Source organism: Nothoprocta perdicaria, unplaced genomic scaffold (assembly GCF_003342845.1).
Source record: "Nothoprocta perdicaria isolate Ctin4 unplaced genomic scaffold, notPer1 scaffold_312, whole genome shotgun sequence".
Lineage (NCBI taxonomy): Eukaryota > Metazoa > Chordata > Aves > Tinamiformes > Tinamidae > Nothoprocta > Nothoprocta perdicaria.
In genome coordinates this window covers 236,324-250,944 of record NW_020455547.1, presented here as the reverse complement: position 1 = coordinate 250,944, position 14,621 = coordinate 236,324, and the positions used below count along the sequence as shown (strand labels likewise).

Below are 14,621 nucleotides of genomic sequence, written 5' to 3'. Positions count from 1 at the left end.
AAAAAAAAAAAAAAAAAAAAAAAAAAAGCTTTGTAATAGAAGTGAAACTAATGTGCAAACATTGTTCAGTAAGTCAAAATGACCAGGGGAACACATTAGCTTTAAAGTAGTAGAGAGCAGGGTGGTGGACATAATAGCAGAAAGACATCTTGTCTTTTAGAAGGTAGTAGAAATTCCCCACACGAGTTCCCTAGAAATGAGTGTTCAGTGCCTGTTGTGCCCAGGCCCTCCTCTGCCTTGCCTCACACCTGTTGGTTCACACCTTCTCTTCCACTTCCTACTACCTTCCACTGTGGCCTGTGAAGTCTGAATGCTCCCTGGGGCTCAGATAAATCCTGAGTGAATGTCATGCCCTTTACATACAGAGGAATTCTATCCTTTGTGAAACCATCCCATATGAAAGCTTTTTTAAAAAATATTTTAACATTATTAAAAAATTTAAACATTTGTTACTTTTCTTTTTTGTCGAGATGCTGATGGAATAGCTCTCTTCCTTTCTTTGACACCTTTGCCACAGATGGTGTAATCAGCTACTTAGTGAAGCTGGCAATTTATAGTTTTGTTCAATATCCCGAAAAGCAAGTTGTTTCAGTGACTGACACTTCTTATATCTTGTTTCTTTCCATGAAAGCAAGTTTCCAGAGTGACATCACATGCTTATAAAGAAAAGTCTATGTCTGCTAATTTTTAATAAGCTTTGTTAATCATTTCTTTCTAGATTTTCTTGTACAGAGAATTTAAATGGCTCTTCCTCTTTTAATATGCTTCTGATTTGATGTCTTTGGATGTTTGTCACTGCAGAAGGAGCCCTCACTGTGAAGAGAAAGAACAGGAAAATGTAGAACTCATAAATGGGGATAGCCCTGTGCTAGATGTCATTTGATAGCAAAATCGGTGCTGGAGCCAACTGGGCTAACACTAACAGAGAAATTGCTCAGAATCATTAAGCATCTTAAGTGGGCACAGAGCAGTAGGGCTTGGAGGTGGGGAAGGGGAGATCAGTGCTTGGAATCTTTATATCCAACCAGGTCCCTTTACCCAACTTTACCCTAATCTGTTGGGAGTTGCAAGGAGTTGGAGGCACCTTAGGGATGCTAAGGTTTCAGGACTCGGGAACCCCAGTCAGCTCACCAGATATATTATTTGCTTTTCAGCTGGTAGAAATGAAAGCAAAACTTGACATGTCACAGAGGAGAGTCAGCGAGCTGGAGGAAGAGAGGCATCAAAATCATCCAGAAAATGAGAGCTGGCAGTTCCTGGGCAGAGATGGGCCGTTGCAGGAAACGGTAGGAGGACACACTCCGTTACCAGTGTTCAACGCTGCCTTGTCTTTTCTCTCTCTGTTTTAATGAGCAGCACAGCGTGGGCTGTAGCACTGCGATTAGATGAGCTTGTGATGTGGAGTGCTCTTCATTATTAAATCCAGAGCAGTGGCCCATCTGGTTTCTGATCAGAGGGCTATGTATTGAGAGACAGTCATTTCCATAGAAACCGGCTGAGAACCTAGTATGTGTGGGGGAGTAAAAAGCAGATAGATATGAATTCTGCAGAGATTTCCTTCTGAACTGTTCCRTTTGTGGGTGAACTTTGCACCTGGTGAACGAAAGCACTTCAGTGATCTGAAATGAGATAGGCATGTCACTGCAGATGTTGCACAAACTGCGTGTTGCACCAAAGCATTGGAACTCAGCTCCAGACACCTGAATTTTGTTGTAGACAGTGTAGACTTTTACATGTGAGCTGCTATCTGCGCTTGGAGATTGGAGGTGTGGTCAGCATATTAGTGGTGAAAGCAATTCAGCTCATCACGTTATTCAGCTGATCAGTCTCTTCTAGAGAGCTGTTTACTTCATCCTGAGGTTGGTTGATCATCTCTTTCAAGACTCCTTAGGCATTAGCTGTTGCGTAGACATTTGCATCTAAAGGTGATGGTCAATTCCCACACAAGTAAATCCACCAACTTAGGATCAGCAAACATGTCAAATGTGTATGCAGAAGTTTGTATTTGACCTGTCTTACAATGTGTAAGAGCGAAGAGTACAGTGCTTACTACCCTGATTTGTTTTCATTCTATCTCACCCTTTACAACCTCTTGCAAGATTTTCTGGATCAAGTTCTAACAGCTGGAGTCAGGCTTCTCTCTCTCTTTGGGAAACTAGCTGACATGACACAAACCTGAAACCATGTGGCAAATGCATCACTTCCATGCTCAGATAAGATGCATGTTAGCTGTTGCAGGGAAAAAAGAAGTGTGAGGTCCTAAAATTTATCTTCATAAGCAGAACATTCATCTTCTTTGCTCATCTATTATGGTATGGCCCAAGTGAAGCTTGGGCTGAATGTCAAACCAATAGGACTGTTGATGTGCTTTAAAGCAAACCATATCACTAGCCGCTTTCTGAATCACTGCGTATGTTTCAGAAATGTGGAATCCGGTGCAAGGTAATCTTTCTTGTTCATACCACTAAGATATTTACTGCCAACTCTTCAATATATGACAACWGTGAAAAATACTAGTAGCTGCTTTTTGAAAGATGAGCACGAGCTATATTCTTTTGATTTTTTTTTATTACATACCTGAATAATCAATATGTAATCCAAAAATCTCATAGGGGAATTGGTTATCCTGCCAAGAACTTCAGCCTAGAGTCAGGAATGTATGCACTATATACTCAGCCAGCAAGTATTTGTGTTTAGTCAGAGTTTTTTTGACTTGTGAGTGTCCCGCAGGGATGAGAGAGGCCTATCCCTTTACAGCTGGTAACTGCTGATGGTGGAAATTTTTGTCTGAGCAACATGGGTGCAACAACCGTATCAGCAGTTGTGCAAGCTCATATTAGTATAAATAAAGCAAGGATGACTTGCTGGAAGGCTATTGTGGTGGAAAGGGGGCAGATGCATACCCTGTGTGATAGCAAGCTTTAGTCACCAACAGCTGTGATAGGGCTCATGAAGGGGCACAGGTTTAAGCCTGCATTTGTGGTTTTCTAATACTTGACACCTGCCTTGGTTGTTCATGTATTGGAGAAAGCCCCAGTGCTGACATCTGATGTGGTCTGCAGTGTTGCTTGGCACTGGGAGCAGACTGGGTCTCTTCTGTACTCTTGCTTTGAGCTTTTGCTCTGCTTATGTTATGAGCGCATGAGAATAACACAGTTAGGGATGATCATCYGTATGCTACTCATCTCCTTGGCCTGCCAGCTTTATCATGCCTTTATGCAGCTGCAGGGTGAGGATTTAGTCTGGTGTGGTTTTTCTATCTTGTCATATAGTGAGCGGTCAGAACAACCTCAACAAACTTTATCATGCCAAGCGTTGATTGACCATCTGCCTTCCTGTTGTCTCGCTTACCAGCAGCTTTGGGGCAACAGAATTGCAGTAAATCTGCCAGACAGCAGATATGCTGAATGTCAGAAGCCTCCCTRTATGTTTTTGCATTCCAGAAAGAAATAAGGATCCTCACTGGYGCCCTCCATGAAATGAAGGAAGAGAACAAGCTCCTGAAGGAAAAAAAYGTCTCAATGATAAAGAAGAAAGAACACTATGAATGTGAAATAAGTCGTCTCAATAAGGTAGGAACAAAAGTCTGCCACTGACTAAGGACTAAGGAACTTTTCCTTTCATTATAGAGTCTCTGATGTCAGACACTGACACTGTGCAGTGCTTTTCCTTTTAAAGCTGGATAAGCATTCTGTTCATGGTAGCAAATTGGAAATTTCTTAATCCACAGGTCACAGATTTAGAGAGCTGAGGGAACAAAACAAGAGCTCAGTTGAGCTAATGCGCATGCGCGCTGCCCTTTGCAGGCAGCAGCGTTTGCATTGGAAAGAGGAAAGTTGAGAAGAACTTTGACTTCTGTAAAACTTGTCCATATATCAGAGCTCTCTTCAGTTCCTCTCCTTAAAATGAGCGGTGTTACAAAGATGCTTTCACATGCATCCAGTGACTCACTGTGATTAAGAACACCTCACAGTTTTTAAAATGGTTTCCTCTGCATATATTCTGTGTTGGAGAATGGTATTTTTTTCTATCTAGGAAATACCATCCTGTCTTTCATATATGATATGTATGCATATATATATATATATATATATACACACACACACTCATATGTATATTTTATATATATATATACACACACACACACGTATATAAATGTATATGTAAAAGAGCTTAAGTTTTTGTTTTATTTTTGTTTCTTTGTTTGCTTTTTCTCTAGCAGAGGGAAGGTAATACCCATAACTTGGCTTAATCAGAAAATCATATAAAGCAGTGGGTGTTTTCTAACAATTTTGTATTTCATGATGAACCCACAAATGCTTCCTGAGGAAATGCACTGCGGTAACCATTGCTGTAGAACTTTTAAGTGATGCACAAGCCTGAGGACCATGAYGTGAAAATTGAGATAGATATATATATTTTTTTTATATATATTTTTCTTTTTTTTTTTTTTTTGTGAGGTTGCTATATACAAGAATTTGAGTAGGTGGCCTATAGCTCTTTATAAAATGCATGGGAGGATTTGCTTAAAACCTTGGTGTGACTTTCACAGAAAGTCTTGTTTGTAAAACATCTTGCTTCAGTGTTTTATTTTGCTTTATTGTAATCTTATAAGGTAGCTGGGATTAGGGGACAAATAAACCACACTTGTAAAAGAAATATCAATCAATTYTTACCTTGAAAATACCTGAGTTACTTCTACTGTGCTTCTGCTGGATAGAAGATTTCATCAGTTTTGCTCTGAGTTTGTTTTGGTTTGTCTGGATAGACATATTAATTTATTCTCAAGCARGCCTGTCCTGTTCCTTGAGCTATCCTTGCTCTTTTGCTATAGGTGAACAGAGCAATCGTATTTTCCCTAAGCAACACTTTAGCTCCACTCTTCTAGGCTTTTAAAATGCAGCTCTATTTGCTAATATAGATGGATTTTCCTCTCATCTTTTTGAACTGATTAGGTCCCAGTTTATGGATGATATTCCTATTGATTTTTAAGGACATCACACTTTTAGTTTCACTTAACTTTGATCCGTTCCTCCAGAGAACCCCAAGTATAATATTTGATCCTACATAGATGCTTGCAACACTGAGKTGTCTTTGCAGTGCTGTAGTAGTTTGCCATGTCATAAGCCAAGTTTGTTCCATTTCCTGTAGCTTCTTCCTTGTTCGCCATATAGTTCGAGCAGTAGCCATGTTTCTCCTGACTTAATTGGTATCTTTGCTTTAGCACCATCTCAAACGTGGTGTTAAAACACAGCTCTAGTGTATTTCCCTATTAAGAAAATCTGTTCTGTTATGAAGGATACCAGGTTAAACAGATATGCCCAATGTTTCATTTCATTCATCCTCTCATGTCAAAAGCTCTTTATAAAATTGCTTCTCAAGCCTTGCATGCTCTTAATGTTAGATCAAGAGATGTGTAGTTGAATGGACCAATTTTTTCATTTTTACCTTTGGGAACCACATTAGTTATTTTTCAGTCAAATACTTTCATTTTGTCTTGTAGACTTGTAATTACAAGTTTTTATTCATTTTTATTTTTATAGTGAGAGACTTTTTTTTTTCCTAGCTTAATTTCTTTTAGGAAATACAGCCTAATTTGACTATTTTTCTTGCCCTGCACTTTCATTCCAAAGTGTGGCTTTTGTTGGGGATCAAATATTCTCTGCATTCTGTAGYGATGTTCTATCTCTTCTTCCTGAGAATATTCATCCACCTGCCTCTTAAGCCTTTTCTTTCATGTTCTTTGTTTCCCTGAAGTACGATTTTCTGATATATTTTGCACTTTGACCTTTATTAAAGTAGCAATAGACAAATGATCAGTGAAATTGAATCCAGAATTGATTAAAGAGGATGTCTAGAATTCTGTCATTTCTTAAGTTTGTTTATTTTAAGAGTCTTGTTTGGAGAATTAAACTAGCTTACTTTTTCTTCAATGTTCCATGCCTCCTTTATTCAGTCATGATTGATCTAGTAACATTACCATGAAGCTAATAGGAATTTTTTCAGATACCTAGCACTCCTAACACTGTCTTGGTAATCTTTTCTCAAACTTTTAGACCCTAAACCAAATCAGCATTATTCATGTTGTCATTTCATATTTATTAGAACTTATAAAACTGTGTTTAACATTATTTCATCCAAATGAGGTTTTAAAAAGTCTGAATCTTGTTTTTATCTATTTTTAAGCTTTTGAAGTTCTTATTTTTGAGGGGGTTTAAAACTKATTTTATCATGAAGGTGATCAAATATTAGAAGAGGCTGCCTAGAGGGGCTGTGAAGTCTCCTTCCTTGGAGTTGCTCACAGCTCAACTTGATGGGCCCTGGGCAGCCTCCTCTTAACAGCACTGCACTGCTTTGAGCAAGGAGTTAGACTAAACAACCTCCCAGTTTCCTCTCCTATCTAACTTTTGTGATTCTGTGACTGTGGCAAGATTAATATTTATCCCACATGGACAGACAGGAGAATAAAAGCAGATTTCACTCCTATTTGTGCCCATCAGCACACTTGCAAGCCACACAGCAGGGGAAGCCTTTGAGTTGGAATAGATCAGAGAACATTTCGTTTTTACCGTGCTCCTGTTAAACTTTACTGATTCTTGCTGCTGTTGGCAATCCATTCCTAGTCTAGGCAACACCTTGTAGCTTGATTTTGTTATTTATTTTACTATTTGTGCAGAGAACTGATATGTCATTTCTTAAAAGCAACTAGCAGTGGTTCAAAGGCGCAAAAGGAGGCCTAGTCTCAGCAGGCTGTCTGAACAGAGCTTCATCCTGTCATGTTTGTGTTAAGCTGTGTTCATGCCCTGACCCTGTACATACTTTTTCTAGTATAACAGCAATCTATATTCTGCATAGTTTTTGCAGAAAACAGCATATTAGATAATCTTTCTCCCTTCTCTGGGTTTCCCATGCAAAGTGATTTTTGGTGGTGTGTGCTTGTTTGCTTTTCTTTTAGCACATCTTGGAAGATTAAATACATGAGGTTGATGTGTTGGTTATTGTAGGGCCTGTTTCTTTCAAAAGTCATCAGGTTTCTACTCTGCCTGCCCCCCAGCCTGAGAAAATGTTTTTTCCCCGTTYTCCTATGAGATGAGGAGAGCATTGCCAGACAGGGCTGCTGGGGAGGGCTAGCAGGAAATGACCTTCTAAAGCTGGATGAAGTTAACAGAGTCCCCGTCTTCCTTGAGAGACATCAGAAGGTGCCCAACCAAATGTTCAGCRTTGGTGCTAGAGTTGTGTGAGAAATGTGTGAGTGTAATGGGTATTTATAGATAGAGAGGAGTGAGAATTGTTTAAAATCACTCCAAGGGAGAGCTGCTGGATGCTATTAAAAATAAATAAAGACTATGAAGGACTATTGCAGAATTTGACTAAAAGAGAGCAACTGCAGTATGTTAGTGTAGTGTGTATATATGTCTCCCTCTAGTGACTGTCTATAGAGACTACATAACCTCCCTTGCTTTCGGCCAGAGTTGTGACTTTGGTTCCTGTTGTGGAAATTGTGTTCTTAGTGTGAAAAGGGTTTAGATGCAGATGCATTTTTAGGCCGTGTCTGAATATTGCTTTAGTTCTCGGATTTTTTCCTCTCCTGAGTTTGTTTTCCCCGCCGCCACACACACATATGCACACACACCGAATTCTGATGTGCACAGGAAATGATATTTGTGAATGAGACTTTGCAACTCAGATTTTCATATGTACATATYGGTTATAGTTGTAAATAAAAACACAGTCTTCTAAATTACACTGTCTCAAGTTCATGGATGTAGCRCAGACACTTAACAAATTTGGGTTTCAACATGTGTGTTTGTATTTAATTGTGTTCATCTCCAGTTTAGATAATWGGAACAATTGCAAGTCAAGGAAAAAAACCTTGGATCCCTTGAATCTGAGAGAGCAAAGATTTTCGTGAGTTGAAAGGAATTTGTTTGATGTGGTAAAACGTGATATAATGAGTTTGCTGTTTTATGTTGCAGGCCCTTCTGGATATGTTGAAAAAGCAGCACTCCTCTGCTCTTGAGACTCCCTCAGCAAAACTGGATAAGAACAGCCTTGAGGACATGCGAACCCAGCTTGAAGTTCTTAGACAGCAGGTGAGAACAACTGGAAATAAACCTGGATAACTTGAGGCAGTGTAATTTACCCCTTTTCCTAAGAACTGTCTCTGATGGAATTGCCATATGCTGCTTTTGAAAGGAAGAAACAACTTAGCTGTAACCATTGAAATGGTGCGTTTTTTGAGATGCAGTCATCACACTACAAAGTGAAATTCAGTCCTTGGAAAGGACTGGGAACAAAGCCTAGTGTCCAGCTTGCAACATCAGAGTGCAAAGGTCTCATGACTCTCAGGGATGTGTTGGTATCTGGCTCTCTGCTGGGGACTGACTTTCATCCAGGGGGAATGCTAATCTTCAGGAGTTGCTGTTACATGTAGGTTGTTCTTCTTATTTAAATAAAGTTGAAAGTTTAGCAAGTTATATAAGAATCATAGTCTTGGTAAAATTGAAATGTGTCCTGATATTGCAGTTCAAAGTGTGCATCTGTAATCTGCATACTGATCAGTATAGACAAGCATATCTTTTTATTTTCATTTTCAGTACTGYAAGTTCTTTGTGCACTCTTTTTCTCTGTATGAAATAATCTATTTAGAAACATGATACTCTTAAGAAAAATTTACATTTTAGATCTGACATCCTGGACGGTGTTAGATTTAATGTTATTGACACACAAATGGATGTGATCAGAATGAGAAGTTTGTTCAGTGGGAATAAAATACTTGTTTCTGTCACGTTTGGCAGCAAAGCCAGATTTTGCTCTCTAATGTAATGCTTGCCACATGCTTGAGAGTAAAATCCTGCACTTCATTCTACAGTAATGAGTTATTTCATTCTACACAATAAGATAGAGTAAAACATATTTTTTCAGGATTCTCATGGGGAAACCATTTTATGAATGTATTTTTCTTGCTGTGTAAATCAATATAGTCAGTGCAGACTTCCCTCTGCACGAAATGGAGCAGAAGACTAGAACCGTATGGAGGAAGAGCCCTTGGGACAAACATGAACGTGACAAAATCCCACCATAGCTTGGCTGTCATCAGCCCATCCCTGGCCATGACACGGGAGATGAAGCCATTCGCTCCTTAGGAGGTGTCCCCTTTTTCTGGAGCAATAGAATATCCGGCACAAATGTGATAGTTTGTTCCRTTGCAGCCTCAACAGATCATGCAGCTGATGAGGGAGGGAGGTTGGACAGCAGAGAGTGAATCAGGAAAGAAGAGAAATGAAGAAATACCTAGGAGAGAAGCATATAGATACAACAAGGACACAGGAGACCTAGATTTGTGCAAGTGGCAGCTCTGCCTGTAAGGGTGAGCACCACTGACTTCAGGCACAGGCCGTGGAGCCGAGTCTCCAGGCGACCGCATAGAAAACTTTGGGTGTGTTTTTACACACTGTAATTCAGGAAGAGAAATATATCTAGTTGAKTCCAAGAAACCTTGCAAAATCAGCTACAAGAGGCTACTAATGAAATGATTAATATAGCACTGGGTTGACTTGTATTGAGGTATTAACATTTCTTTGGGCTTGCTGTGAAGTACTGATGGAAAAGGAAAACTAGCACTATGCTATGGGCAATGCATGAGCAGTAGCAAGCAAATTCTTTAAAATAGCCCAATAGCTGCCTTTGGTGACCAACTGAAAGAACTGGTTCTGATGACAATCTCGACCGAGTCGGGGCTTTGCTGTCTGACAGCCTTGTCAGCAGAAGTGCCACCAATCTTGAACTTTTTGTCAGGGAACTGCCTGCCCATAAGTTGCCTGACTGACTTACTTTGTTAGTYGACCACCAGTTAACTTCTAGGTTTGTATCTGGCTTCTGAAATCATGCACTGTCAGGTGGTCATATTTTTAAAAATGGCATGAAGGTTTGTGACTCAAGCACTAGGTGACATGACAAGGGACAAGCTGCTATATCCCTCAGTAATAAAAGACAGTTCATCATCTATTGCCAGGATCAAAACTCCCTATTTCCCTTTATCACTGCGTAAATAATCTTGCCCTCTGCCTCCAGACTGAGGCAGATAGATTCTTTGGGCTGCATTTTGAGAGGGTGAACCAGAACTCCCATGCTGCAGACAAAAGGTACATGGGGCAATTGTGTTTTCCGCTTACAGCTTCTACTAACTACCACCTGYAATGTGCTTGTTGTTGTTTGTTTTTCTAATCCTGTCTGAACTTCTGAGGCCATAAYAGTGATCAGAAAGAAATTCTTAATAATGCTTCTCAATACTATCCCGTATTAATCCTTAATCACAGTGTAATCRTTTGGGCCATACCTTCACTGGAGAGCTCAAGCTGTGGAAAAGATGCAACTGCAGACAACTACAAAAAGGCATAAGGCAAAGTAGCATCAAGACCAGGCTTGTCACATGGCGTTCAGTGGGTTGTGAAAAGAGCAGAATGTTGCTTTATCATCCTGGCTCATCAATAGATTGGATGAAGTGATAATATTCTGTCAGACTGCATGATAAAAATCATTTTATCTGTGCTTTGCCAGTACCTCCCATCTGCTACAGGGTGCTAGCTGGTTACATCTGAGATGTAGGATGGGAGTTAAAAGTGCTCATAATTGAAGGGAAAACTGGAAAAATTATTGGTATTTTCTTTTTTTTTTTGCCTACCACTGTTTATTCTATAGAAAGATCTATGTTTTTAATATTTGCTATCTTCTTTTTAATCTTTAGAAATAGATATTGCTTAATCAGCCTGTTAAATTACAAGGGCCTAGACATACAGAAGCTGTGGACCAAAATTCAGATACTGAGTGTTAATGATTGCAGGTACAAATATATGAAGAGGACTTCAGGAAGGAAAGATCTGACAGAGAAAGACTTAATGAAGAAAAAGAAGCACTGCAGAAGATGAACAAGGGTTTACAGTCTCAACTGAATAAACTAAATTCTCAGGTATGAGTCAAAAGAAAGTTACTGTTGCCAGCACATGTGTATGTTATTTTTATTTTTTCAATTTTCACACAACCCAAAGCTTTCTGGCTTCCATTAATTGACATTAGATACTACGTGAGGTCACCACCTGGGATGAAATCATTCTGAAGTAATGCAGTAAGAAGATCAAAAATGATTAGAGATTTCTTCCAAATCAAGTAGATGAAGGGAGGGCTTATTGCAAAGACTCTTCAATTATATCTTAAAATGGGAGGAAAAAATGAAAAAAAATCCAAAGGACCATTTCTTCTTTGTTGTTTTGTTTTGTTTTGCACTGGCAATGGATAAAAGAGTTGTGACATYAAACCAATGCTTGGAATAAAAAAAACTCTGATGAATCCTGGTCTTTGCAGTAGAATTACAGATTGATATTAATATCATTGACAGGAAAAAAAAGAAAAGGTCTCTAACCAAGTTGAGCAGCCTCTGCTATAATGTTTTGTTGCAACATTCTTTTTCTCCATTTAGAGTAGTGTCAGTATTCTGTCCATAGATMTTCAGGAAGCCAAAGCAAAATTATGGTATGTAAAAGTCTGAGCTTTCTCARCCCTCTTTAAAATGGTGAAGTTGCAAGATTTCCTGTCTGGATAGAATTGTGCAATGTTTTAAAAGAATGGCAGGCTACCAAAATGGTCTATGATGATGTGTTGTATTCCCYGACTTTGTGTTTTGAAACAAACTGCAGTATTGGCTTGTTTGGAACAAACCAAYGTGTCGGTACCAGTAGGGTCTTGCAGTAGGATCAGGATGGAGCAGGCAGAGAGCCCTGCGGGTGCTGTTGTGTCCCGTCGCTCCCATCAGCTGCAGGGGAGCAGGTTGGGCGTCCTGCCTGCTGCTGGAAGGTCCCAGTGCAGGCAGTATTTTGACAGATACTTGGGAGCATTTCATACCAATGAAAAGGTAGCAGTGCTGGACAGAATGCTGTGAGTTGCCRTTCAAGACATCCTAGTCATATAGAAGTACCTAAGAGAAATCTAGTAGTGTTACATGCARTAACTTTTAGGTGTTTTCTCCTGTTCTGCAGTCATGTCCCATGTGTTTTATTAAGTAAAAGAATGTTTTTCTTTTTTAAAAGGAGACAGAGGGCACAGAGACACCTTTTCCCTTTATATTTTTGCTTTGCCTGGTGATCGTAAATGACTAAGTAATTTCTTGCACAGCCCCACAGCCCTAGCTGAGAGCCTCTCACAGCAGTGACGCTAAATRGAGGCAGTAGAAATGAGGAAGGAAGAAGCCTTTCCTACTGCCTCCCTCCCCTCCTCTGGACCAGGAGAAATGTTGTTGGCAACCAATGCCTGAAGGGCAGCACCAAGTGCTGCGTGATGTGTGTTGAACTTGACTGTTCCTGCATCTTGTCAGTAAGAGCAGCTTTGGATGTTGCTTTCAAGCAGTTGATTTTTCAGTGTGAATATTTAATTTCTCCACAGATTAAGGCCTGTCTCAAAGAAAAGGAACAACTAGAACGGCAGTTACAGCAGCAGGTATACTTCTGTTTTCCTGTGCCTTGGTTTTGGGTGTGGTTTAACTCAAGTATTGGCCCACCGATGCATTGAAGTAAAGTAAAATCTCCATTGTGAGGTACACACATCCCACAGCCAGCCAGTACTGGATAGCCGGGGCTCTGGAAGTGTACACTTTAGCTTGAACTCATCTTCTTTGGCTATCCCTGCTCTCTGATTTGATTAAACAGAGCTTAGGAAGGGCTTCAAACATGGGGAGGAGTATAGTATATTTATTAGTTTATTTTCTCAAATAACAAGTCAAATTATTTAATTCTGACCCAGCTCTTACTCCTCCTTGTCCTTAGGCAAATACCAAAAGGCTGTACTGAGACTTGGAAGGCCTAAGAAAAAAGAGAGAATTAAAGCTTGAGACCATAAAATTTATTGCTTGATTGATATTATTTATGCCTCTTGTTGTGCAAGTGCCTAGTTTTGTTTGAAAGGATTGAATGCTACTCTGTGTAATGATAATGTCTGTTTGTTATAGAAAATACCCAAGACTATACTTGCTGCATATTGAAACCAATAGTTTATCACATAAAAACTGTCAAGAATGCCCTGATTTAAATCAGACTTCTCAATTTTTTTTTTAACCACTAGCATTCTCACATCTCTCAGCATGCTGAGAGAAGGGTTCTTCTTCTCCCCACACCTTATTGCTATGTGTATATTTTGTTGGTCAACATTTCCTCCTAATAATGCATTTCTGCTGTTTTTTTCCTTACATTTTTACAGACAAAAGACCTCCCAGTAAAGGCTGAGCAGCCCAGCTTCCCACCTCCAGTCTTTCTTTCACCCTGTGTTAATTATGGGAACTGTGGATTGCTTCTTCATTATCAAGATCCTCGAGTACATCCAAAATCTTGTGGAACACGTGAACAGCAACAGCACTCAGTAAGATTCCTACTATTTCTTGTTTCACAAGGTCACTGATTTTTCTCACAGCATGGTAATCACAGAAGAATAATAYGATGCTATCACACTGCTGTCCTTGCTAGTAATCAGTTCTGTTGTATCCTGGCTCCTTTTTGGTGCCAGATCAAAACTGTGTGTGTGTTGCAGAATTACTCCTAGATCTAGAACAYCCTTCTTGATCTCTCTAGGCATCCTTCCCTGTCTGGCAGGCCAAAGATACCAAGTCCCATTGAATAAGCATGTGCTTTTCTTCCAGTGTCACTGCTACTAAATTGCACAGCATGCTGTCGTATCTCAATCACAGCATCACCAGGTGAATGGTAGCACTAGCATTGCCCTTTTAATGCTTCTACAATTTATTCTTCTAGGCATAGGGAGGAAAAGTAACAACGTTTTAAACATACAGTTGATAAGTTGCCCATGGAGTATATAATTTCATGTTGTAAATTGTACTTGTCAAAATAAATTTATCTATAATACCAATAAGAAGAAAAAGCTAAGTATTGTGTATTGGCTTTAAATGATACTGGTGGTTATTGTTTAATTTACAAAAAAAAAAAGTTTGATTCTCGCTTTTTTTTTTTTTTTTTTTTTTTTTTTTAGATTAATTTACATCTGTTTAAAAATAATTGTCTGTCATCTGGCAATGCCACTCTAGTAGTATCTTCCTTCTGGTACTCTGTTTTGACAAGGAATACTTGAGGAGTAAGGTTCTACTGAATGAAAGTGATGCATTCTGGCTGTGCATGCTTTAGCACTGCCGTTTTCCTGACTAAGTCTATGTACTGAAAAAGTGAAAATTAGCAGTAGTGCAAGTTACATCTGAGTGTGGCTGACAAAATTGGCAATTGGCCTTTTTCCCTTCTGACACGCGACAGGACCCTGCCTTCCTAATTCTCACTCAGCAGCCAGGGGAATTCCTTAGTCCTGGGCCAGGTTATATCAGGATGACTGTCATCTATTCCAGGCTTTTTCAAAAAATAATACTTTTGAAGTTTGGTGGATTATTTTAAATTCATAGTGCTGATGAGAAGGACTATATTTGTTTAAGATATAGGGAGAACAGTTTTAAGCATGGCAACTCTCATTTTTAAATGCATGTTATCTGTTTATGTTTTATGTTTATAAAGCTGTCATGTATCAAAAGATGTAAGCATGTGAATGGCTTAGCTTTTGCAAAACATGGCTTTCAGACT

General features: G+C 39.3%; 1 protein-coding gene across 1 annotated transcript in view; it reads left to right on the top strand.

Annotated features, from left to right (window-relative positions):
- TNIP3 (TNFAIP3 interacting protein 3) overlaps positions 1 to 14,621 on the top strand; it is a 63,006-nt gene that overhangs the window by 40,465 nt on the left and 7,920 nt on the right. Inside the window, exons 7-12 of the mRNA XM_026042723.1 lie at positions 1,155 to 1,286; positions 3,444 to 3,572; positions 7,977 to 8,093; positions 10,844 to 10,969; positions 12,436 to 12,489; positions 13,246 to 13,404. Of these exons, the coding sequence (XP_025898508.1) occupies positions 1,155 to 1,286; positions 3,444 to 3,572; positions 7,977 to 8,093; positions 10,844 to 10,969; positions 12,436 to 12,489; positions 13,246 to 13,404 (717 nt within the window). The remainder of the gene's footprint in view (positions 1 to 1,154; positions 1,287 to 3,443; positions 3,573 to 7,976; positions 8,094 to 10,843; positions 10,970 to 12,435; positions 12,490 to 13,245; positions 13,405 to 14,621) is intronic.